Source organism: Bufo bufo, chromosome 1 (genome assembly GCF_905171765.1).
Source record: "Bufo bufo chromosome 1, aBufBuf1.1, whole genome shotgun sequence".
In the NCBI taxonomy this organism is placed as follows: domain Eukaryota; kingdom Metazoa; phylum Chordata; class Amphibia; order Anura; family Bufonidae; genus Bufo; species Bufo bufo.
Genome location: NC_053389.1, coordinates 347931771 through 347956580, shown reverse-complemented (window position 1 = coordinate 347956580; position 24810 = coordinate 347931771). Strand labels below are relative to the sequence as shown.

General features: G+C 42.6%; 1 protein-coding gene across 1 annotated transcript in view; it reads right to left on the bottom strand.

The window, feature by feature from the left end:
* Positions 1–24810, bottom strand: part of LOC121009553 (catenin alpha-1) — a 120096-nt gene that overhangs the window by 18057 nt on the left and 77229 nt on the right. Inside the window, exons 12-17 of the mRNA XM_040442765.1 lie at positions 22191–22391; positions 21316–21467; positions 20610–20720; positions 19491–19672; positions 16549–16654; positions 13521–13655 (exon numbers count right to left, since the gene is read on the bottom strand). Of these exons, the coding sequence (XP_040298699.1) occupies positions 13521–13655; positions 16549–16654; positions 19491–19672; positions 20610–20720; positions 21316–21467; positions 22191–22391 (887 nt within the window). The remainder of the gene's footprint in view (positions 1–13520; positions 13656–16548; positions 16655–19490; positions 19673–20609; positions 20721–21315; positions 21468–22190; positions 22392–24810) is intronic.

Below are 24810 nucleotides of genomic sequence, written 5' to 3'. Positions count from 1 at the left end.
ATCCGCAACACACCCGGCCGGCACACCCTATAGAAATGCCTATTCTTGTCCGCAGCTGCAGACAAGAATAGGACATGTTCTATCTTTTGCGGTGCTGCGGACTGGAAGATCGGGGTCGCGCTGCGCAAATGCAGACAGCACACTGTGTGCTGCCGCATCCATTCCGTCCGTCCCCATAGAGAATGAATGGGTACGGACCTGTTCCGCAAAATTGCGGAACGGATGCGGACCCATTTGCGGACATGTGAATGGACCCTTCCACATAAAATCTCTGTCTGATCTCTTACAAACCCATTTTGTTTAGCAAAAAATATAATTCCATATTATACATTAGCTCAAAAGCTTGTCAGCTAGTAAACGTATAATCTGTGCTTTTGTCTCCCATAAAACATGACCATCCCCCACCCACCAGCACTGATGCAGATATTTTTCCATTACAGCTGTACTCCAGTTGTGTATAAACCTTACACTATGTATCTTTATAGATGCATATACAGCTCAGCTACATGTGTCTGTTTATCTCTTCAACCAGCACTGTGGCTGAACAGTCTCATATACAGCTCTGCTACATCTTTTTCTCTCTTCCATCATCATTGATGCTGACCCACCACATATACAGCTCTGCTAGATCTGTCTATTCCCTTCCCCATTAGTACTGTGGCTGAACAGCAGCTTATGCAGCTCTGCTACATCTGGTTCTCTCTTCCAACAGCATTGATGCTGACCCTCCACAAATATATATCTCTGTTACATCTGTCTATTCCCTTCCCATTAGAACTGTGGCCGAACAGCAGCTTAATCAGCTTTGCTACATCTGATTCTCTCTTCCACCAGCATTGATTCTAAACCGCCAAATATACAGCTCTGCTACATCTGTCTATTCCCTTCCCCATTAGAAATGTGTTTGAACAGCAGCGTGTTCAGCTCTGCTACATCAGTTTCTCTCTTCCACCAGGATTGATACTGACCCACCACATATACAGCTCTGCTACATCTGTCTATTCCCTTCCCGATTAGAACTGTGTCTGAACAGCAGCGTATTCAGCTCTGCTACATCAGTTTCTCTCTTACACCAGCATTGATGCTGACCCGCCACATATACAGCTCTGCTACATCTGTCTATTCCCTTTCCCACTAGAACTATGGCTGAACAGCAGCATATTCAGCTCTGCTACATCCATCAGCCCCCCCATATGCCTCCATCAGCCCCCAATATGCCTCAAACAGCCCCCATAGTGCCTCCATCAGCCCAAGTGCCTCCATCAGCCCCCATTGTGCCTCCATCAGCCCCCATTGTGCCTCCATCAGCCCCCATTGTGCCTCCATCAGCCCCCATTGTGCCTCCATCTGCCCCCATTGTGCCTCCATCTGCCCCCATTGAGCCTCCATCTGCCCCATTGTGCCTCCATCAGCCCCCCATATGCCTCCATCAGCCCCCCATATGCCTCCATCAGCCCCCCATATGCCTCCATCAGCCCCCCAAGTGCCTCCATAAGCCCCCCAAGTGCCTCCAGATATTACCTGCTCTGTGGCCGCTCGACGCTCCTTCTTCTTGTAACTCACCGGTCTGTGCGGCGCATTGCTTATGCTTAAAGCAATGCGTCGCACAGACCTGTGACGAGTTACAAGAAGAAGCGCAGCATTACACTGCTGGGACTCCGATCGGAACTGCCGCTGCCACCAATGATGGGGGGGCACACTGGCAGCCAGGACTTCAGTAGCGTCCTGGCTGCCATGGTAACCGATCCCTGCTGGGGAATCATCAGAGAGCTGTGATAAGTGAGCTCAGTGTACAGTAACACGTGGCTGTTCTGCACAGTTTTAGGGTCCATTCACACATCCGTGGTGTGTTGCGGATCCGCAACACACCCGGCCGGCACACCCTATAGAAATGCCTATTCTTGTCCGCAGCTGCAGACAAGAATAGGACATGTTCTATCTTTTGCGGTGCTGCGGACTGGAAGATCGGGGTCGCGCTGCGCAAATGCAGACAGCACACTGTGTGCTGCCGCATCCATTCCGTCCGTCCCCATAGAGAATGAATGGGTACGGACCTGTTCCGCAAAATTGCGGAACGGATGCGGACCCATTTGCGGACATGTAAATGGACCCTTCCACATAAAATCTCTGTCTGATCTCTTACAAACCCATTTTGTTTAGCAAAAAATATAATTCCATATTATACATTAGCTCAAAAGCTTGTCAGCTAGTAAACGTATAATCTGTGCTTTTGTCTCCCATAAAACATGACCATCCCCCACCCACCAGCACTGATGCAGATATTTTTCCATTACAGCTGTACTCCAGTTGTGTATAAACCTTACACTATGTATCTTTATAGATGCATATACAGCTCAGCTACATGTGTCTGTTTATCTCTTCAACCAGCACTGTGGCTGAACAGTCTCATATACAGCTCTGCTACATCTTTTTCTCTCTTCCATCATCATTGATGCTGACCCACCACATATACAGCTCTGCTAGATCTGTCTATTCCCTTCCCCATTAGTACTGTGGCTGAACAGCAGCTTATGCAGCTCTGCTACATCTGGTTCTCTCTTCCAACAGCATTGATGCTGACCCTCCACAAATATATATCTCTGTTACATCTGTCTATTCCCTTCCCATTAGAACTGTGGCCGAACAGCAGCTTAATCAGCTTTGCTACATCTGATTCTCTCTTCCACCAGCATTGATTCTAAACCGCCAAATATACAGCTCTGCTACATCTGTCTATTCCCTTCCCCATTAGAAATGTGTTTGAACAGCAGCGTGTTCAGCTCTGCTACATCAGTTTCTCTCTTCCACCAGGATTGATACTGACCCACCACATATACAGCTCTGCTACATCTGTCTATTCCCTTCCCGATTAGAACTGTGTCTGAACAGCAGCGTATTCAGCTCTGCTACATCAGTTTCTCTCTTACACCAGCATTGATGCTGACCCGCCACATATACAGCTCTGCTACATCTGTCTATTCCCTTTCCCACTAGAACTATGGCTGAACAGCAGCATATTCAGCTCTGCTACATCCATCAGCCCCCCCATATGCCTCCATCAGCCCCCAATATGCCTCAAACAGCCCCCATAGTGCCTCCATCTGTCCCCATTGTGCCTCCATCAGCCCAAGTGCCTCCATCAGCCCCCATTGTGCCTCCATCAGCCCCCATTGTGCCTCCATCAGCCCCCATTGTGCCTCCATCTGCCCCCATTGTGCCTCCATCTGCCCCCATTGTGCCTCCATCTGCCCCATTGTGCCTCCATCAGCCCCCCATATGCCTCCATCAGCCCCCCATATGCCTCCATCAGCCCCCCATATGCCTCCATCAGCCCCCCAAGTGCCTCCATAAGCCCCCCAAGTGCCTCCAGATATTACCTGCTCTGTGGCCGCTCGACGCTCCTTCTTCTTGTAACTCACCGGTCTGTGCGGCGCATTGCTTATGCTTAAAGCAATGCGTCGCACAGACCTGTGACGAGTTACAAGAAGAAGCGCAGCATTACACTGCTGGGACTCCGATCGGAACTGCCGCTGCCACCAATGATGGGGGGGCACACTGGCAGCCAGGACTTCAGTAGCGTCCTGGCTGCCATGGTAACCGATCGGAGCCCCAGCATTACACTGCTGGGACTCCGATCGGAACTGCCACTGCCACCAATGATGGGGGTGGGGAGGAGGGGGAGGGAGCACTGCCCACCAATAATTTCGCCCCATGAATTTTATTTTTAATCAATACGGCCATCCTGAAATTGAAGGAGGGGGGAGGCCGGCACAGTTGTACACAGCAGCGCAGCCCCGATCTCCTCACCATTCACTGAGGAGATCCGGGCTGTGTTGCTGAACGCTAAAAGCCTGGACAGCTCCCCTCCCCTGCGCGCTCACAGTTGGAATGAGAGGCCGGCCACAGGGAAACATCTGCGCAAGAGCGGCCCATGGATGCGGCAGGCAAGCGGTGGCCGTATCCATGGGCAGCAAATATAAACAATGGAGTAGGAGAATTTCATTTTAGAGAGAACAGTAGTTTTTTTTTAATGCAATATATTTAGTCAAATGTTCACTGGGGGGTATATAATTAAATACAATATGATCATGAAGATTGGAATACCCCTTTAAGGAAGATATTTCTATTGTCAGGCATGATCTGAGAATCTTGCAGATCGTACTACGTCTCTAGAGGATTGTATGGGGGACATGGAGGATGTGGTGCACCCTCTCAAGAGAGACTCTGCAGACCACTCCCGCAGGCTTGATGCAATCTCTGCTAAGCAGGACGATCTTGAAAACCGACAAAACAATGTGAGGCTAGTTGGAGTGCCTGATAAAGTGGAAGGCTCTAACCCCACTGAGTTTTTTGAAAATTGGCTCAAAGAACAGTTTGGAGGGGGAGTCTTAACTCCTTTATTTGCCATCGAGCGCGCGCACAGAGTTCCAACCCGGCCTCTACCACCAGGGGCGCCACCAAGACCGGTCCTTATGAAAGTGCTACATTATAGGGATCGGGATTCTATTTTGCACAAGGCAAGAGATCTGCCTGATCTTTCTATTGATCGACACGGTGTCATTTTTCCCTGACTTCTCCATGGAAGTCCAGAAGAGGCGAGCTAGATTCCTGGTCTGAGGGAACTTGGAGCAGCATACTCTATGCTATATCCGGCCAAGCTCAGAATAGCAGCTCTTGGATCCACAAGCTTCTTTGAAGACCCGAAGGAGGCATCCAAATGGCTGGACCGACATGAAAGACAACTTTTTGCGGAAAAGAACCAGGGCGAATAAGAGGTCTACTGCGCAAAATGACATTGTACATTCTGGATGGTGAACACCGACTATGTGGCAATGTACAGATGGTTATAGCCGTATATAGTTAACCTCCTGCCTGCTCTGAGTTGCTGTTAGGAGCTAAGATACCTGTGTAATGCATAGGGTTGTCACATGTAGCTATTATTGTCTATAATACTCATAACTGAGGTTAGTGCAGGATGTTATCCATTTTATATATTTCTGCTGGTTAACAGTTTGTATTTGAATTTGTCGAAATACGGAAGCGTTTAATTCCACTTGGCCAGATATTATGGGTTTAGGGAGCTCGCTCTGCTGATAGATATTCTAACTGCCCACAGACCTTAATATCAAGGTGTATTGGTGGGATCTGTCAGGAAGAGTGACTTCAAGTGTTATTTAGATAATGGGGAGGGTGTTCTCTAGGTTAGGGAAGGGGAGGGGGGGGGGGGGGGAGTTGGGAAAATATGGTCCCAGGTCCGCAGATATGTTCCAAGGGGTAATATTGCTTTTACACTGTAAGCTAAAGTATCCGTTTAAGATGATGTTCCCTATATTTAAGTATGGCTAACCCAGTGAATTTTCTGAGCTGGAACGTTAGAGGGGTTAAAGATGCCATTAAAAGGAAGGCTGTAATGGAGAGTGTTAAAGTGTACCACCCTACGGTTTGCTGCCTACAGGAGACGCACTTCCTTGCGGAACAATCCCATTTGCTTACCCCTAGGTGGGCGAATCAATGTTATCATGCTACTTACTCCTCATATGCAAGGGGAGTAAGTATATTGATTCACAGACAGCTTGATTTTAGCTGCATAGATAAGAGGATTGATGCGAATGGATGTTACGTCTTCCTTTATGGCAAACTTTTTAATGTTCTATGCATTATATGTGGGATATACATACCACCGCCATATTCCCCACTTGTAATTAAGAAGTTGATGGCTTTTCTGTGAGAATATTCAAATACTAAGTAATACAAACCAGCGGCTCAACCTATAGGCCGAACGGAAGTGGGTGCTCACCTCTCGGTCCACCCAGACCGCACGGTAGACAAAAAATGGTAATAGAGATGAGGGGCACTCCGTATAAGGGAACAGGAGGCGGTGGTGAAGGATTAAAATGTAATTAAAAATAGCACACTAATACATCAAATGGTCATAAATACAAACGTATTATCATATCACAATAAAATAAAATAAAATAAATCAATGAGAGCAGGGCCCTAGAATATCCAGATAATGATAAAAGTTCAAGGGTTAATGGGACACTCCCCACAATGTAAGTCAGTCCCAGCAGGTTAAATCAAACTAGATGAGGCTCCAAAAGCGCATAGCTCAGACGGAGGGTATGAATATCCAACACTGTCCAACTTCACACCTCCACAGTAGGAGTATAGACAATTGTGTCAAGTCCAGAAAGGTATAATTATTCGGATGTTGTAGCGAATAAGTGGCAAAACGTCTCTTACCCTGTGTCTTCACTCGGCTTACTGCGGTGAATCCAGGAAACAGCCGATCAAACGCGGCGTCCCACGTGATGTAGAGTTTAAACGTGATGTCTCACGTGACTCATCGGCTGGAGCTGTAGTAACGTAACCAGTTGAATTTGAAAGCAGCCCCTCATGCGAGACTGGCTATGCAGATCACCCCGACCAATGTGATTTCTTCTCGGTCACTTGTAGTGCTTGGGGGAAAAAGGCTCACTGTCCCGACTTGCCCAAACGCGTTTCAGGGTATAAACCCCTTCCTCAGTGGGGTGTATACCCTGAAACGCGTTTGGGCAAGTCGGGACAGTGAGCCTTTTTCCCCCAAGCACTACAAGTGACCGAGAAGAAATCACATCGGTCGGGACCTGCTGGGACTGACTTACATTGTGGGGAGTGTCCCATTAACCCTTGAACTTTTATCATTATCTGGTTATTCTAGGGCCCTGCTCTCATTGATTTATTTTATTTTATTGTGATATGATAATACGTTTGTATTTATGACCATTTGATGTATTAGTGTGCTATTTTTAATTAAATTTTAATCCTTCACCACCGCCTCCTGTTCCCTTATACGGAGTGCCCCTCATCTCTATTACCAATATTCAAATACTCCAGCAATGATAATGGGGGACTTCAATAATGTAATATGTACTGAATGGGATAGAATGTCCGCTTCTGTGACACAATCGGAGAGGCTGACTACGCCGTTTAGGAGACTTCTAGAGGAAGCGTCATTAATGGATTTTTGGAGGCTGCGTAATCCACTTGTACGTCAGTATTCCTGCTGTTCTAGCACGTATCAAACACTGTCAAGAATAGATTTAACTCTTGGGAATGAAGCGATGGGCTGCCGTATTTGCGATATCAGATATCTAACCAGGCAACTTTCAGATCATTCTCCTATATTAATATCTGCCAACTTCCTACCCTCTGTGACCAGCTGTAGGCCATTATGGAAATTCAATCCATTTTGGCTGTCGGTTTTACCCACAGTCTCAAATATTGGCGATATGCTAAAATAATTATTTGCCTTTAATCTTCCAGGTGCTTCTTCACTGATAGTTTGGGATACCATGAAAGCCTTTTTGCGGGGAGTACTTATTGCTGAGGTTAATAAAAAGCTAAATGAGTCCTGAACGACGGTAAGAACATTAGAAAGCCGAACGGTTGAGGCAGAAACTCAATATGTCATGCAGCCCACAGAAGTGCATAGGGCTCAATGACAAGAAGCACAACATAAACTGAATGATAAACTTCTTCTTAGAGCAAAAAACAAACGCTTTTTCCGAAAACAATCATTTTATGAAGAGGGGGAGAGGACAGGTAGACTGTTGGCATTGCTCTCCAAAGCGCAACAACCCTCTGCGTATGTCGCTGCTCTTCGCGATGTCGAGGGGGTAGTATGTACAGATCAAGACAAAGTTTTAGATCTTATGCATGTATTTTATTCATCCCTTTACGAGTCCAAAATCACTGCAGGGGATCCAGAGATTATACATTTTGTAGATAGGCTCCAGCTTCCTAAACTGAGTATTGATCAGGTGACGATTTTAGATGGTCCCATAACAATTACAGAATTGGAATTAGCCCTGAGTGATCTGTCTAATGCTAAGGCCCCTGGGAGTGATGGACTGCCTGCCGAAGTTTACAAAACATTCACCCCTATCCTGCTTCCTCAGTTGTTGGAGGTGCTTAAGGAGGCACAACTTCGGCGTGGATTGCCACTTAGTATGAATGAGGCGATCATAGTCGTCATCCCCAAACAGGGCAAAGATCCCCTGAAGGCAGAATCATATCGGCCTATTTCTCTGCTTCCAGTTAATGTGAAGCGGCTAGCGAAAGTGTTAGCGAATAGACTCAATACTGTGATAACGACGCTTATACACTCAGATCAGGCAGGGTTCATGCCTAATATGTTGACAGCGGTCAATATCAGGCGTCTTTTCCTAAACATACAGGCAAGGCCGGTTCCACGGATTGAATGCGGCGGTCGCGTCTCTTGACGCGGCCAAAGCGTTCAATAGCGTGGAATGGAGATACTTGTGGGCTGTACACAAAAGAATGGGCTTTGGGACAACCTTTATCCAGTGGATCCAACTCTTATATAAATCCCCAAATGCTAAGATTAGGGTGAATGGAGCTCTCTCCCGATCTTTACATTTGCATAGAGGGACTAGACAGGGGTGCCCCCTGTCATCCTTACTCTTTGCAATAGCAATTGAGCCCCTGGCAGCGGCGCTAAGGGAAGCGCGGGAAGTCCAGGGCTTTAGATATAATGGGCTTATCGAAAAAGTGGCTCTTTACACCGATGATATGCAGCTATGAGCATTATTAATGGATTTAGCTGCCTGTCAGGTCTGAACATTAATTGGTCCAAATCTGTGTTGATGCTGCTCTCTGCTGACAATGGGAATGATTATCGCTCAACAGAAGGCTTACAACTTGTCAAGTCTTTTAAATATTTAGGTGTCCAGGTCACCATTGATGTCAGAGACTATGAAAGACTGAATTTAACTCCGCTGATACAGAGATTTCGACAGAAGGTACAGTTTTGGACTAAATTGCCACTCTCAGTAATAGGAAGGGTTAACCTTCTAAAAATGATCCTAATGCCACAACTCCTTTACTTGCTACATAATGCACCTACATGGGTTCCCGCCCGATTCTTTGTCACGGTTAATGCCATATTTAGGGACTTAATTTGGAAGAGAGGGGCTCCACGCATATAATTGGCTACGCTTTGCCGACCAAAAACAGATGGGGGACTTGGGGCTCCAGACCCATGGATTTATTATTTGGCTGCCCAACTTCAACATCTGCGGGGTTGGGGGATGGACGAGGACATTAATAAGGCGGTTCGAATCGCGCAAATTCTTGTAGGGGGGAAAAACCTAATAACAGCATTAGAGGATGGATCGCTGGATAAAGCAGGGAATGATATTCCGTTAATTCGAGTAATTCATAAAGTTTGGTGGAAAGCGAGGAAAGTAGCAGGGATACAAGGTTACACTAAGTTTACCGTAATTTGGCCCAATCTCATGTATGCAGAATTGCATAAAGTATCTAATGTTCAGACTTGGGGACGATATGGACTTACACACATACATCAGCTCTACGATGGGGGTACCCTGAAAGAATATGCCCAACTACAACGTGAGTTTCAGCTTCCACACTCCCAATTTTACCTATATTTGCAGCTTCAGCATGCTATCAATTCCCAAGGAAAAGTAGAGGGGATTAAACCGGCCTCCAAACATACGATTATAGATCTGGCGAGCTCTGGGGAATCCACTGGCGGGGTCATATCGCTGCACTACAGCAGTCTTATGGAAATGCAATTTAAAAAGCAGCCTCTCCGATTGTATGATAAATGGCGTTAAGATATAACCGACTTGACGGAAGACCAGTGGCACACAGTGCTAGAAGGGTTTACGGATATAGCGGTAGGTGAAACACACAGAATGTCACAGTTGTTATTGTTACATAGAGTTTATCGGACACCTGCCCTCCTAAGGAAAATGGGGTACAGATCAGATGACTTGTGTCCCAGGTGTGGTGCACCCAATGCTACTCTGATACACCTTATGTGGAACTGCCCTAGGCTGAGAAGGTATTGGGGCGGAGTGACAGGTGTATTACAAAAAGTGTTTGAGACATAAATTGTAATTAACGCCAAGTTGTGTGTACTTGCATGTGTTGAAATTTTATCATTACCTGCTGAACAAAAATTAGCGATTATTCGCATACTGTATCAGGCAAGGAAGGTGATAGCGTATCATTGGGTGGATCCTGATCCTCCTAAGGTTAGGGGACTAGTCAATAAGGTTCACACTCTATTGCAATTGGAGAGATTTGTATACCAAAAGATAAATAACTTCAAGAAGTTTGAGAAGATTTGGGGCAGATGGATGCAACACTATAATATTGTAGATTAACTTAGAGAATGTAGGCTGATCTGAGTGAGAGTTAGTGACTGAACTACCCCGGTCTAACAAGAGCTTCTGGGTGTTATCCCTCTGGAAACATGGTACTGGTGCTCCTTGGGAGCAGGTGGGACTATGTGGATATGGGTGGGATAAGGTTCTAGCTTTTGAGGGGCTGATGTGCTACATGTGATTTATTACTTTATCTTGTAATATGCTATCATATGAGTCGAACGGTAGATTTGATATATGTACTATACCAATGTGAATTGTGTATCTGGTAAATAACGGATTGGAGCTACTACTGCTTTTCATGATCGGATTTTTCTTTTCAGAGACTTTTGGAGATCTTCTCCTCAGATGTAGGACATTTGGGACCAGGGGCGGGGAATGTTTATTCTCTTTATTTCTTTAAAATTGCTCAATAAAAACAATCTACATAGAAACATAGAATGTGTCGGCAGATAAGAACCATTTGGCCCATCTAGTCTGCCCAATATACTAAAAAAAAAAAACAGTCCAGCAAAATCTGCCTTCCAAAAACCATATGGCATTCCCTTCCTTCTGTGCCCTGCCGTGTGCCCATACAGCAGTTTACAACCACATATAAACTACAACTACCCTTATTCTGTAAACTACAGAATAAGGGACATAAATATTGAGTTTTGTTTGGCTGTTAACCCTTGCTTAGTAACTGGAAAAAATGGATTAAAATGAAAAATTTGCCAAAAATTTGAAATTCTCAAATTTCATCTCCATTTGCCAATAACTCTTGTGGAACCCCTTAAGGGTTAACCACGTTTGTAAAATCAGTTTTAAATACCTTGAGGGGTGTAGTTTCTTAGATGGGGTCACTTTTATGGAGTTTCTACTCTAGGGGTGCATCAGGGGGGCTTCAAATGGGACATGGTGTAAAAAAAATAAAAAATGGGCCCTGCCGTGTGCCCTTACAGCAGTTTACAACCACATATGGGGTGTTTCTGTAAACTACAGAATAAGGGCCATAAATATAGAGTTTTGTTTGGCTGTTACCTCCTCATAGAAACTGATTAAATTAGTTTGGCATGACCGATCCCTCATGAAGCCATGCTGATATGGCGTTATTTGCTTATTTCCGTTGAGATGCTCTAAGATAGCATCTCTTAGAAAATTTTCAAACAGTTTACCCACAACAGATGTTAAACTTACCGGCCTATAGTTTCCAGGCTCTGTTTTTGAACCCTTTTTTAATATTGGCACCACATTTGCTATGCGCCAATCCTGTGGGACATTCCCTATCAGTATAGAGTCCGCAAATATCAGAAATAAGGGTCTGGCTATGACATTACTTAATTCCCTCAGGATACGGGGGTGTATGCCATTTCATGATTTATGAAACAAAGCTATACCTTTTCAGTGATGTGAAACAAATCAATGTTGTAATAGTTTTATTTGACCTTTCCAATAAAACGAGTTTAAAAAAAATGGAATTATAACCTCTCCTGACATGTCCGCCTTAGCAACTACTTGCATCCCCCTTGTAATAACAATTCTGGAGTATCTATTCTTATGACTACGGTGTGCCATTCCTTTACTATTCGTTTTAGAACATACATAGTAGCATAGTTTATAAGGCTGAAAAAAGACACCCATCCAGTTCAGCCTGTTATCCTGCAAAGTTGATCCAGAGAAAAACTAAAAAAAAACTCATGAAGTAGAAGCCAATTTTCTTCATTTTAGGGAGAAAAATTCCTTTCCGACTCCAGTTGGGCAATCAGTGTTATTCCTGAATTTAATGAATCTTCTCCAGAAATCCAATAACTATAACCTGTAATATTATTACAATGCAGAAATACATCCAATCCCTTCCTGAACTCTTTTGGCGACTTTACCATCAACCACCTCCTCTGGGGGAGAGTTCTAAAGTCGCACTGTTTTTACCATAAAGAATCCTCGTCTAAGTTTATGTACAAAAGTCCTTTACTCTAGATATAGAGGATGTCCCCTTGTCACAGTCCTGGCTACAAATACATCATGGGAGAGATCTCTATACTGCCCCTGATAATCTTTCTGGGTACTGTAGTCCACTTATTCCAGTTATCACTTTAGTCGCCCTTTTCTGAACCCTCTCGTACACAGTACTCCTTGTGCGGTCCGACTAGTGATTTGTAAACTGGTAGGAATATGTTCTCATCACGGGCATCTATGCCCCTTTTTGATGCACCCCGCAATCTTATTGGCCTTTGCAGCAGCTGCCTGACACTGTTAACTGTCAATTAAAATTCCTAAATCTTTTTCCATGTCAGTGTAACCCAGAGTTTTCCAATTCAGTATGTACTGGTAACTTGCATTATTTCTTCCCATGTGCATTACCTCAAATGTATTAGTGTTAAACCTCATCTACCACCTCTCTGCTCAAGCCTCCAATCTATCCAGATCCATCTGTAGCAGTATACTGTCCTCTTCCATGTGTCTTCTGCAAAAATGTATATTGAACTGTGCAACCCATCTACAAGATCATTAATATATTGAAGAGAATAGGGCTCAATACTGACCCCTGTGGAACCCCACTAGTGATGGTGATCCAAGTTATTAATTAATTACTTTGGTCCATCAAAGAGTCGTTAGAATCGATGCTCCAGAGTTGTAACTGCATGGTAAATGCAAATAGATATTAAAATAGACATGTTAGGAGAGGTTACAGGTCCTCTTTTACAGACAACCATTTGGGATGCAGTGATTTCTGCTAAATAAATTACAAGTTACTGTCAACAAATAGATAAACCAATCTGTTCAACTTTTCCTGCTCTCTAACATGCTGGCCGCACAGTGATGGCGTCACTATTGGAAAAGCAGCAGTATCACATATTAGAGCTGAGCTTCTGACAAGGGGTATGCACGCTAAAAAGCATATCTAACACTGCTTAAAACTCGCTGTAATATTAAAATGCATCACAGTGAAATAATGCTCTGTCATTCTAAAGCCATTAAAGGATAGCAGGTATAAATAAATTGAGTACCGGAAATAAAATAGAAAGGTAAAGAATACATAAAAATCTAAAAAAGATTCAAGATAAACTTATCTACTATATTTACTTACATAGACCATGTACATCCCATATGGCTAATATAGGGGGTATCCTTGCTCTGTCCTAATCACTTAGATGCTTACGCTGGTGGCGTTGGTTGTTACAGGCGGGTGACAGATGTATAGCACAACCCACCCGCGGCACATTTGGAGCAAGCTCAGCTCTTGAACCTGCTCCATACAACCTCTGCACTTATGCGATTTACCTAAAGTCATGATGCCCCATAGGGTTAATGATACTTTGCATAAAAGCATAATAATTTACTTACCCCAGAGACAACCAATTCACCCCCAAGATTCTGAACTTCAGCCTTAACTTTGCTGCAAATGTTTAGCTGGTGACAGTATAGAGCGATGCGCTGAAGATATGCCAAAAGATCCTGTTTACAAGTCGAATCAGGACACTGCAAAAGAAAATAAATGATAAAGGGGTTTTCAGAGTTATGAAAAAAATAAACCCATTATAAAACTCATCATGATTTACTGTACATATACATTAGTTAATCAAGATTTAGGTTAACCCCTTAGGGATCGGGCTAATTTTCACCTTAAGAACCAGGCCATTTTTTGCAAATCTGACCAATGTCACGTTATGTGGTGATAACTTTAAAACGCTTTGACTTATCCAGGCCATTCTGAGATTGTTTTTTCGTCACATATTGTACTTCATGAAACTGGTAAAATGAAGTAAAAAAAATGAATTTTTATTTATAAAAAAATAAAAAATTTACCAAAATTTTGGAAAAATTAGCAATTTTCCAAGTTTCAATTTCTCTACTTCTGTAATACCTAGTAATACCTACAAAAATAGTTATTACTTTATATTCCACATATGTCTACTTCATGTTTGGATCATTTTGGGAATGCCATTTTAGTTTTTGGGGACATTACAAAGCTTAGAAGTTTAGAAGCAAATCTTGAAATTTTTCTGAAATTTTCAAAAAAGCAATTTTTAGGGACCAGTTCAGGTCTGAAGTCACTTTGTGAGGCTTACATAATAGAAACCACCAAAAAATGACCCCATTCTAGAAACTACACCCCTCAAGGTATTCAAAACTGATTTTACAAACGTTGATTTGATTTTGGAAGGCAGATGTTGCTGGACTGGTTTATTTACACCATGTCCCATTTGAATCCCCCTGATGCACCCCTAGAGTAGAAACTCCATAAAAGTGATCCCATTTTGGAAACTACGGGATAAGGTGGCAGTTTTGTTGGGATTATTTTTAAGGTACATATGATTTTTGGTTTATCTATATTACATTTTTGTGAGGCAAGGTTACCAAAAATATAAATTCTGAAATTTCATCTCCATTTGCCATAATCTGTTGAGGAACACCTAAAGAGTTAATAAAGTTTTTAAAATCTGTTTTGAATACCTTGAAGGGTGTAGTTTCTTAGATGGGGTCGCTTTTATGGAGTTTCTACTCTAGGGGTGCATCAGGGGGGCTTCAAATGGGACATGGTGCCAAAAAAAAAAGGCCATCAAAATCTGCCTTCCAAAAACCATACGGCGTTCCTTTCCTTCTGCGCCCTGCCGTTTGGTCATACAGCAGTTTACGACCACAAATGGGGTGTTTCTGTAAACTGCAGAATCAGGGTAATAAATATTACATTTTGTTTGGCTGTTAACCCTTGCTTTGTTACTGGAAAAAAACGGATTAAAATGGAAAATTTGCCCAAAAATTGCTTTTTTGGCACCGTTTTTATAAAAAAAAATTGACCGTGATCATCTGAGGGATTAGGTCATGGGGTATTTTTATAGAGCAGATTCTTACGGATGCGGCGATACCTAATATGTCTACTTTTTATGTATTTATTTATGTTTTACACTATAATATAAAAAAAAAAACATTTTAGTATCTCCATAGTCTAAGAGTCAGTTTCCTTTTAGTTTTTAGCCGATTATCTTAGGTTTTATTGGCACTATTTTGGGGGGGCATATGACTTTTTGATCGCTTGCTATTACAATTTTTGTGATGTAAGGTGACAAAAAAATACCTTTTTTAGCACAGTTTTTATTTTATTTTTTTGACCGTGTTCATCTGAGGGGTTAGGTCATGGGGTATTTTTATAGAGCAGATTCTTACGGACGTGGCGATACCTAATATGTCTACTTTTTTTATTTATTTTAGTTTCACTAAATAATTCTATTTAAAACAATTTTTTTTAGTTTTAGCGTCTCAAGTCTGAGAACCATAGTTTTTTTTATCAGATTGTCAGTGGCTAAATTGGGGAAGGGGAATATAAATTTAGTACTCCATGGAAGTGTGGTACTCCCTGAAGCAACCGTCAATGCAGAGGCCCGGATGATCGGGGCACGTGTCACACTTAGTAGTGCTGTCCTTCCGTATCCCCCTCCTGTGACACACTCTGCACTTTTTTCTTTCCAGTATGGGGGACCACACCTGGAAAGTGTTGGCCAGGGACGATCCGGGCGCCTCCAGTTCCCGAGGTACTCTGGTCTGCTCTTTCCCGGTCAGAAAAGATCAGGGCCTTGAGGACTGCCTCATAGAACTGAAGGAATTTCCCTGTGTTGCCAGCACTCCGGGACAATACGAAAGAGTTGTACAAGGCAACCTGTAAAGTAGACCGCAACTTTTTTGTACCATGCCCGGGTTTTGCACATGGCATTATATGGCTTTATGACTTGATCAGAGAGATCAACTCCTCCCATATACCGATTGTAGTTACAGGACCCCCTGGCGCATTGTCCCAGGGTGCCTGCTCAATGATTTGAGCAGGCACCCAGTTCCGATCACCGCCCGCTGCGCGGCGGTGATCGGAACTACTCAGGACGTACATGTACGCCCTGTGTCCTTAAGTACCAGGACATCAGGGCGTACCTGTACGCCCTATGTCCGGAACAGGTTAAAAAAAAGAGAAAAAAAAAAACTTGCCTAATTCTTTTCTGGCCACATTGTTTACATACAGCAGCAGAGCAGTGGAGGCATGTAACAATCAATCAGTGAGCTTTCCCTTATGAATATTTGTGGGTGTCAACAATCTGCCCATCCCCTCTCCCTGCACTACAGTGCCTGGTCTGCACAACCTAACCTTACTGTGAAAAGCTGTCATAATCATCTCCTAGCTCACACAGGCACAATATCTTCCTGTTATATCGCAGATGCTCAGTGTTAGGTCTGCTTTTCTAGTGTACCCCTGGGGATAGGTACCTGGAGGAGGTGCGACCCGTGAGAAAGTTAGAGAAAATACATGCAATATACAAAAGGTAGATGAATAATGGCAATATAGTACTTGTCTGATAAAAGAGCTTTAAATACATGAAATACTTACATGATCACCTATGGTACGTCCCAGCTTGTCCATACGTGACCCAGCTTCTGCAATCTTCTTTGCTGCACTAATAACATCTGATGTATTTTTAAGTGGTCCCTTTCCTCTGTAAAGAAGCAGATAGAGGATTTAGAAAAAAAAGAAACAAAGCACTAATGCCAAGATAACAAAGTGCAGTTTTTAAGCAGATATGAGGGGGCACACTCAGAAGGGAAACACAATGGTGGATAGTAATGTAGTAGTTTTATACTTTAAAAACACACCCCTAAAAATAATGTAAAACATACTTAAAAACGCACATCAATCATATAACGTTGTGTGCACAATCCTGCACAATAAACATAGAATGGACACGTGCTAAATATCTTGCATGATCTCTGAGACTATAAATCAATGCGGCGGCAATGTCCCAATCCAATGTATCGTGTGGTAATCGTGCCGACAATGTCCCAATCAGAATCCTAATTCCATATAGTATATAGTATAAATTGTGCTGATATAGCAATGGCACTAAGGCCAAATCCAGATAGAGCAGTAGTAGTAATAATACAACCCAGTACCAGTGTCCGGTAATATGAGCGTTCAATGGTGGATAGCAGTTACTATTGCTGGCTTCACAGTGGGACTGATAGTGAAGTTACTTACAGTCTCTTGCAACTTGTAATGCTCAAGTACGAGCCCGGTCTTACCCCTCTTCACTGCCTGACCGCAGAGCTGTTCCCAGGTAGCCGTACACTCGCAGCGTCCCACGTGGTGTACTCGGCCGTGCGTGGCGTCCCACGTGACCTGGTTGTCTAGGGTACCGGATGGACGCTCAGCTGACGTCACTGCTGTGCGACTGTAACTCCAGTTCTATGATGAAAGCAGATCTCGTCCACTGAGGAAGGGGCGTAAGACCCTGAAACGCGTCTGGCATTGCAGAGTGAGCGTGGATTCACAAAAAGAATAAGGAAGCCCGATATCAAATGAAAAAAGCGTACGAGATCTGCTTTCATCATAGAACTAGAGTTACAGTCGCACAGCAGTGACGTCAGCTGAGCGTCCATCCGGTACCCTAGACAACCAGGTCACGTGGGACGCCACGCACGGCCGAGTACACCACGTGGGACGCTGCAAGTGTACGGCTACCTGGGAACAGCGCTGCGGTCAGGCAGTGAAGAGGGGTAAGACCGGGCTCGTACTTGAGCATTACAAGTTGCAAGAGACTGTTAGTAACTTCACTATCAGTCCCACTGTGAAGCCAGCAATAGTAACTGCTATCCACCATTGAACGCTCATATTACCGGACACTGGTACTGGGTTGTATTATTACTACTACTGCTCTATCTGGATTTGGCCTTAGTGCCATTGCTATATCAGCACAATTTATACTATATACTATATGGAATTAGGATTCTGATTGGGACATTGTCGGCACGATTACCACATGATACATTGGATTGGGACATTGCCGCCGCATTGATTTATAGTCTCAGAGATCATGCAAGCACGTTTCCATTCTATGTTTATTGTGCAGGATTGTGCACACAACGTTATATGATTGATGTGCGTTTTTACGTATGTTTTACATTATTTTTAGGGGTGTGTTTTTAAAGTATTAAACTACTACATTACTATCCACCATTGTGTTTCCCTTCTGAGTGTGCCCCCTCATATCTGCTTACACCTCATTTGCCCTTTGTAGGTCCTGAGGGTAGGACTGGAGGGTGAGCACCTTATCCATACGGAGAAGGGGTGAGCCGCTGTATCTTTTCACTTTACTTAAAGTGCAGTTTTTGACGTGTTCATTTTCCCTTTTAGCCAAATTCAAGGCAAAGGGTAGCAGAACATTTGTTACTAAAACTTGGCCTTAAAAGGGTTATCCAATGAGGTATCTTATTTAAAATCCAATAGAACTAGCAAATTTATGTGACTTTCAAATTACATATTGCAATGTTTCCTCTCCTGAGAAATAATAAATTAAAAGTGCAGCTGCTGCTCTCAGTCACCTCTTCCTCAGAGATGTAGTAGGCTACCTGTTACAGAGCAGGCTTTCCCATAATCGTCAGCATCATCTTTGGATATCAGAGCCATTGCATACAGTCACCGCCTTGAAAAAAACTGTACAACATCAAAAGATTACTCTCTACTTGTCAGAGCAGATGCGGATGTTGGAGCCCTAGCAACTCTCAATGCACATAGGAAGAGAGAAACAGATGTAATAAGACTGAAATAAGAAAATGAGCTGCAATTCAATGTTCTGTGGACAGGGCCGTACATGCCATTACGACATTTTATTTATTTTCTGTATCCTGCCAACTTTTATTGATGAAGCAATAACATTATATTACTGTACTGGACGATGTATACTTGTATTATACACTTGTTCTAATGCCTACAGGCTGCAATCGTCAGTCCAGGTCTTTGTTGACTATTACTATTTTTTTTTATATTACCAATGGGGTTATTCATATAGCAGTTTTTTTTGACTGTCAGTGAAAAACTGACATCAAAAAATAGAACATGTTCTATCTTGTCCGTTTTTCACTGACAGACTGCAGCCATAGTTAACGTCCGTTTCCCAGAAAGGCATCAGTGAACACACAAACACAGCCACAGATTGTGTGTAGTAAAGCAGCTTAACTGCATTCACTTCAATAGAGCTGAGCTGCAGCAACCTATAAACAGGTGTGGTACTGTTCCTGCAATAAAGCAGACATGTTTTTGTAATCCCATACAAAGATACTCCTCACATACATGTCATATGCCTTTCAGTTGAATTAATCAGCTAGTTGTTGCTGTAACATGGAAGCCATGTCTGTCAGTGATTCGCTGCTAATGTGGATCATCACTTATAGGTATTTCTAGCTGAAATAGTATAAAAGTAAAATACATAAATACATTTCTTTTATGTAAAAAAAAAAATTATATTTGGTAATGTGCTCTTGTTTAGCATGGCTTACCTAGTAAAATCAGTCATCTCCATCATTATCATGCACATTTGCTTGGCTAGAACGATAATGTCATTTCCACTATCATCCCATTTTGATACTTCAGCATCAAGTTTACTTTTCTCCTCTTGGAAACTTGCCACCTGTTCAGCAATTTTAGCCTTTTGTTCTTGTGGCAATTGAGCCATAATTGCCTAAAATATATTCAAAAGAAATTATTCTTCAACACAACTTTACTCCCACACTACCATCATGTATACACCAGTTCTGAGACGCATATAATATAATATTCATGATATTTGATTTAAACGAGATGTTGAAGGTAATAATTTCACATAAAATCAGAAAAAAACTTCTATAATACTTAATTAATGTAGTAAAACCCAGTGGTCAGTAACTACCAGAGAATGCAATAAAATTATATGGCTCAGCACACGACCGTTGAAAATTGCGGATCCGCAAAACACAGGATACACAGATACAGGCCATGTCCATTCTGCATTTTGTGGAATCGAAGGCTCCTAATAGAACAGTCCTATCCTTATCCGTAATGCGTACAACAATAGGACATGGTCTATTTTTTTGCGGAACAGCCATGCGGACATGGAATGCATACAGAGTCTTTTCTGTTTTTTGTGGCCCCATTGAAGTGAATGGTTCCGCATATGGGCCGCAAAAATATCCGTGTGCATGAGCCCTAAAAATAGAAGATCCCTTTCAATTTCTCTGGAATTATGATGGCTATGTTCTTGATACTCATCTTTGTCATGTGACCATGACCGTGCTGGCGCTGTTATATTTTGTTATGATGCTTGCTATTTTTGCATATTTTATTACAAATAAAGATTTCTTTAAAAAAAATAAAAGTCAAACTCTACCCCCTCAAGAGCAAATACACAATCTGTACATGTATATGCCACTGAGGTTAACAACTAATAGACACAAACATTTTTAACAATTAGCTCCTTTAGAAAGAGGACCCTAAGGGCCATTTGTAAGCAAACTATAATTTCAAACTTTCACCCCCACCCCCTTTCAGGTAATTGCCTTCCTTCACCAGAGCTTAGAGGCTGTGAATTTATGTAGATGTTTAAAAGAATAATATTTGACAGCAACACAAATACAACTCACTCTTGCGCTCTGTCCAGCAATAAGTTGGTCATCTTCAGTCTGGACACTGGTTCGACTTCTTACATCAAAGTCTTCAGTCTCAAAATCTGAATCATCCAACTCTTCAGGAGTCTGGAATTATGAAAATGAAGTGAAAATAAATCATTGACTTGCATCTGTAAAAATGACATTTACAAATATTTTCTCACTCACTTCATAAACTACATAAAGGGTTGGCCAAAAAGCAATTGCGGAGCAGGGACCAGTAAATATTGGTCTTTACTCAATGGGCTATTCTCTTGCAGGCTGATGAAGTCTCCACTAGAACAATTTGCAGGAGTGAGTCTGACACACTACCTGGTAGCTAATATACACAGAACACAGCAGAGTGAAGCAGCAGCACTTTCATGCATGAAGAAAACATGGCTATGAAGCAAGGATGATGAGTAACTAAGTGTGGCTGCTATTATGGAGCCATCTAAAAATAGAGCATTTCAGCATTGTCCCCAAAGTACCACAAACCCCCATGGTAGATCACGTGTCTCAGGTTAAACTTCAAAAAGTAGTTCCAATACTGAAAATGTTTGGTCATTCATGATCTAAAAGATGTACTGCAAAATTGGAATTTATCATCTGTCATTTTCTCTTATGGCATGTTTTATCTGGTTTCCAAAATTAGCAGCTCCTGTCCAAATGCAATCATTAAAATTATTCTTGTAAAACCTACTCTTATCATCAGCACTGCCTTTCGGATATCACGAATACCATCATACACTAATCGAGAGGCATCAATAAATTCATTTTCATCCATTGGTTGATTGGTGTCTCCACTGAGGGCTTCAACTGCAGCTTCAACTTGCTCTGTAAATCGTGGCATGACTGAAAAATAGATTGATATATCAGCATTAGAACAATGCCGCAAGGTCTACAACTCAGCAAAAATAATGTTGGGTTTTAGTCTGTACATCTGTTTATCTGCAGATATCTAAAAGTTAAGCCATTTAGGAATCAATGCTTCCTTTACCGACAGATCTGTCTTTAATGGACTAAAATGAAAGCATCATGGACCCCAACAGATCCGATTATTGATTTGTGAGGTATGAAATTTTTTGGTTGTTATAGAATACTAAGCAGATTGTGCTATTCTGCCTGCCCAAAATTCACAAAATAGTGGCCAACTGATGTCAATTGCCATCAGAGAAATTCCATTGAAATGAATGAGGCTGTTCAGAAAAGATTTTTGGCAAGAGCAAAGAAGAGACTTGTTTGCTAAAAGAGTTATCAGCCAACGGTTATTTTGTGTGTATGGACAGCTTTACGCTTTTACCAAAATTTTCAAGCACAAATGTTTTAGGCCTAAGACATTTAGGCACTTCTACTAAACCAAAAATGTAATAGAAAGGCAGCTTAAGTCCAACAATGAAAATGACAATCATAACTAAACGTTCAGGACGGCTCAGTGCTGACTGATTCTGGCGAATTCTAACTTCAATCATCATGAAGTGAGCATTTTTTCTCAGCCAAAAGCCTTTTCACACAGTGTCCCAGTTTTACTGAGCACAACAATCGAAAAGCTACGGTATAGTACATGCTTAGTGATACCTGTATTTGACAAAAGTTTGGTCGCTTCCAAAACTTTTTCTGTGTAGACTCCAGGTTCATAATTATCCATCTCTGAAGTAACAACATAGATGACTCTAGCTGCACGCCCACGTATTGCACCAGCTGTACGATCCAGACCATCAACATCTTTTTCCTGAAGAGCTATGACACATTTATTGACATCCTCCAAAACATGATTTTCTGAAATAGAGTAAAAAATGGTCTGTATTAAGTAGGTTTTAAATAATTATACGAATAATGCTAATATAGTAAAGCATCAGAATTATGTCAGCTTACCAATGAATCTTCCCTTATAATATGTCCCTGTATGATGTTCTGTAGCAGTGATGGCTAAACTTGGCACTCCAGCTGTGGTAAAACTACAACTCCCAAGATGCCCCCCTTGCTTGGCTGTTCTCAGAACTCTGTAGAAATAAATGGAGCATGCTGGGAGTCATAGTTTCACCACAGCTGGAGTGCCAAGGTTAGCCATCACTGTTCTATAGGGTAGCATACTGTCAGGGTACACAAAGGGTAAGGTTAAACAGAACCCTGTTTGCCTTGTGTAGTTTGTATAGGATAACTGATAATGGAAGAATGACATACTTACCCTTTAGATAAGGTACTGGAAGCGGGGGATATAAAAAGGTGTGCCTGTATTATGTTCAGGAATAAAGTTGAGCGAAGCGAGCTTTGGATGCTTAATCCGAAATCGCTTCTTCAAAACTTCGGAATAATACTGTCCGGAGATTCGTCTCCGTACAGTATTAGAAAGTATGGGCTCTGATGAGCCGAAGTTAGTAATTCACTAAGTCGCGTGTGACTAGTACCTCGGAACCGAAGCAGAGTCCGGTTTCAATTTTTAAAGGGCTTCTGTCACCCCACTAAAGTCATTTATTTATTTTTTGTCTACTTAAATTCCTTATACTGCGATATATCAATATATAATGCTCTTACTCATTTTCGTTCAGTAGTTTCTTCTAAAAACTGACATTTATAATATGTAAATTACCTCTCTACCAGCAAGTAGGACGGCTACTTGCTGGTAGCAGCCGCATCCTCCTTTGCAGGCTGCAATGCGCGATCGCCGGCCGTAGGTCAGTCGCATCGGATCGCGGACCCATTCACTTGAATGAGTCCGCCATCCGGCCGTTCCGCGAAAAGATAGGACATGTTCTATCTTTTTGCGGAACGGAAGTACGGGACGCAACCCCACGGAAGCACTCCGTAGTGCTTCCGAGGGGTCCCGTTCCATGCGGCCGTTCCGCAATTCCGGATTTGCGGACCCATTGAAGTAAATGGGTCCGCATCCGACACGGAACTGCGGCCGTGTATTGCGTTCGTGTGAACTAGGCCTAAACATGATGTTTGAGCTGCAGGCAACATGTTATAGAGCAGGAGAAGCTGAGCAGGCTGATATATAGTTAGAGTCAAAATGACATGTAATTTATTCATTTAATTTCCTGCTCAGCTCCTCCTGCTCTATAACATGGCCCATGTAGCTTACATTGCATTTTCATGGTGACAGGTTCCCTTTAACTATGTTTATTTACCAGCCATTGCAGCTAAGCTAACTCCATGTAATAGCCATATTGAGACACCTTTGTCCTCACTTCTCAGCAACTGATGAAAAGACAAATTTTGTCTTCCATCAATAACAAAGTAACAGTTTATGATCAGTGTCTAAGAAGTTAATTCAAGTGACAGTCTATATAGCTGCACCTCCTATTGTCCCTAAAAATGTCTAGCACACACTTGATATATCAATATCATCTTTTTTAATTGCAAACTACTGCTCTTGTTTATGAACATTTTTACTTTTTAGGTGGTGTTATGGGTTTGTTAGGCTACTTTCACACCTGCGTTCGGGTGTCCGCTCGTGAGCTCCGTTTGAAGGGGCTTACAAGCGGCCCCGAACGCATCCGTCCAGCCCTAATGCATTCTGAGTGGACGCGGATCCGCTCAGAATGCATCAGTCTGGCGGCGTTCAGCCTCCGCTCAGCAAGCGGACACCTGAACGCTGCTTGCAGCGTTCGGGTGTCCGCCTGGCCGTGCGGAGGCAAGCGGATCCGTCCAGACCTACAATGTAAAGTCAATGGGGACGGATCCGTTTGAAGATGACACCATATGGCTCAATCTTCAAACGGATCCGTCCCCCATTGACTTTCAATGTAAAGTCTGGACGGATCCGTTCAGGCTACTTTCACACTTAGAATTTTTTCTAAGTTATAATGCAGACGGATCCGTTCTGAACGGATACAAACGTCTGCATTATAGGAGCGGATCCGTCTGAGCAGACATCAGACGGACCCGCTCTGAACGGTAGTGTGAAAGTAGCCTTAGAAAGTGGCACAAGGCAGAATCCTCTGTGTCACTTTATTACAATAAACAGCCAATGAACAGGACCACTCCGCCAACCAAGTGCAATAGCCAGAAAATCCACAATGTAAAAAAAATAAAAGAGAATTAATCCATAAGGTAGGCCACAGAATAGAACATTAACTCATCTTACAGTCATGGAAATTACATAAACGGGGAATTAATAACGTCTGTACTACAAAATTCTGGCTACAAAAAAGTCGCAAAAATAGGGCTTTTGGCATGCATAAATTTTTATTTA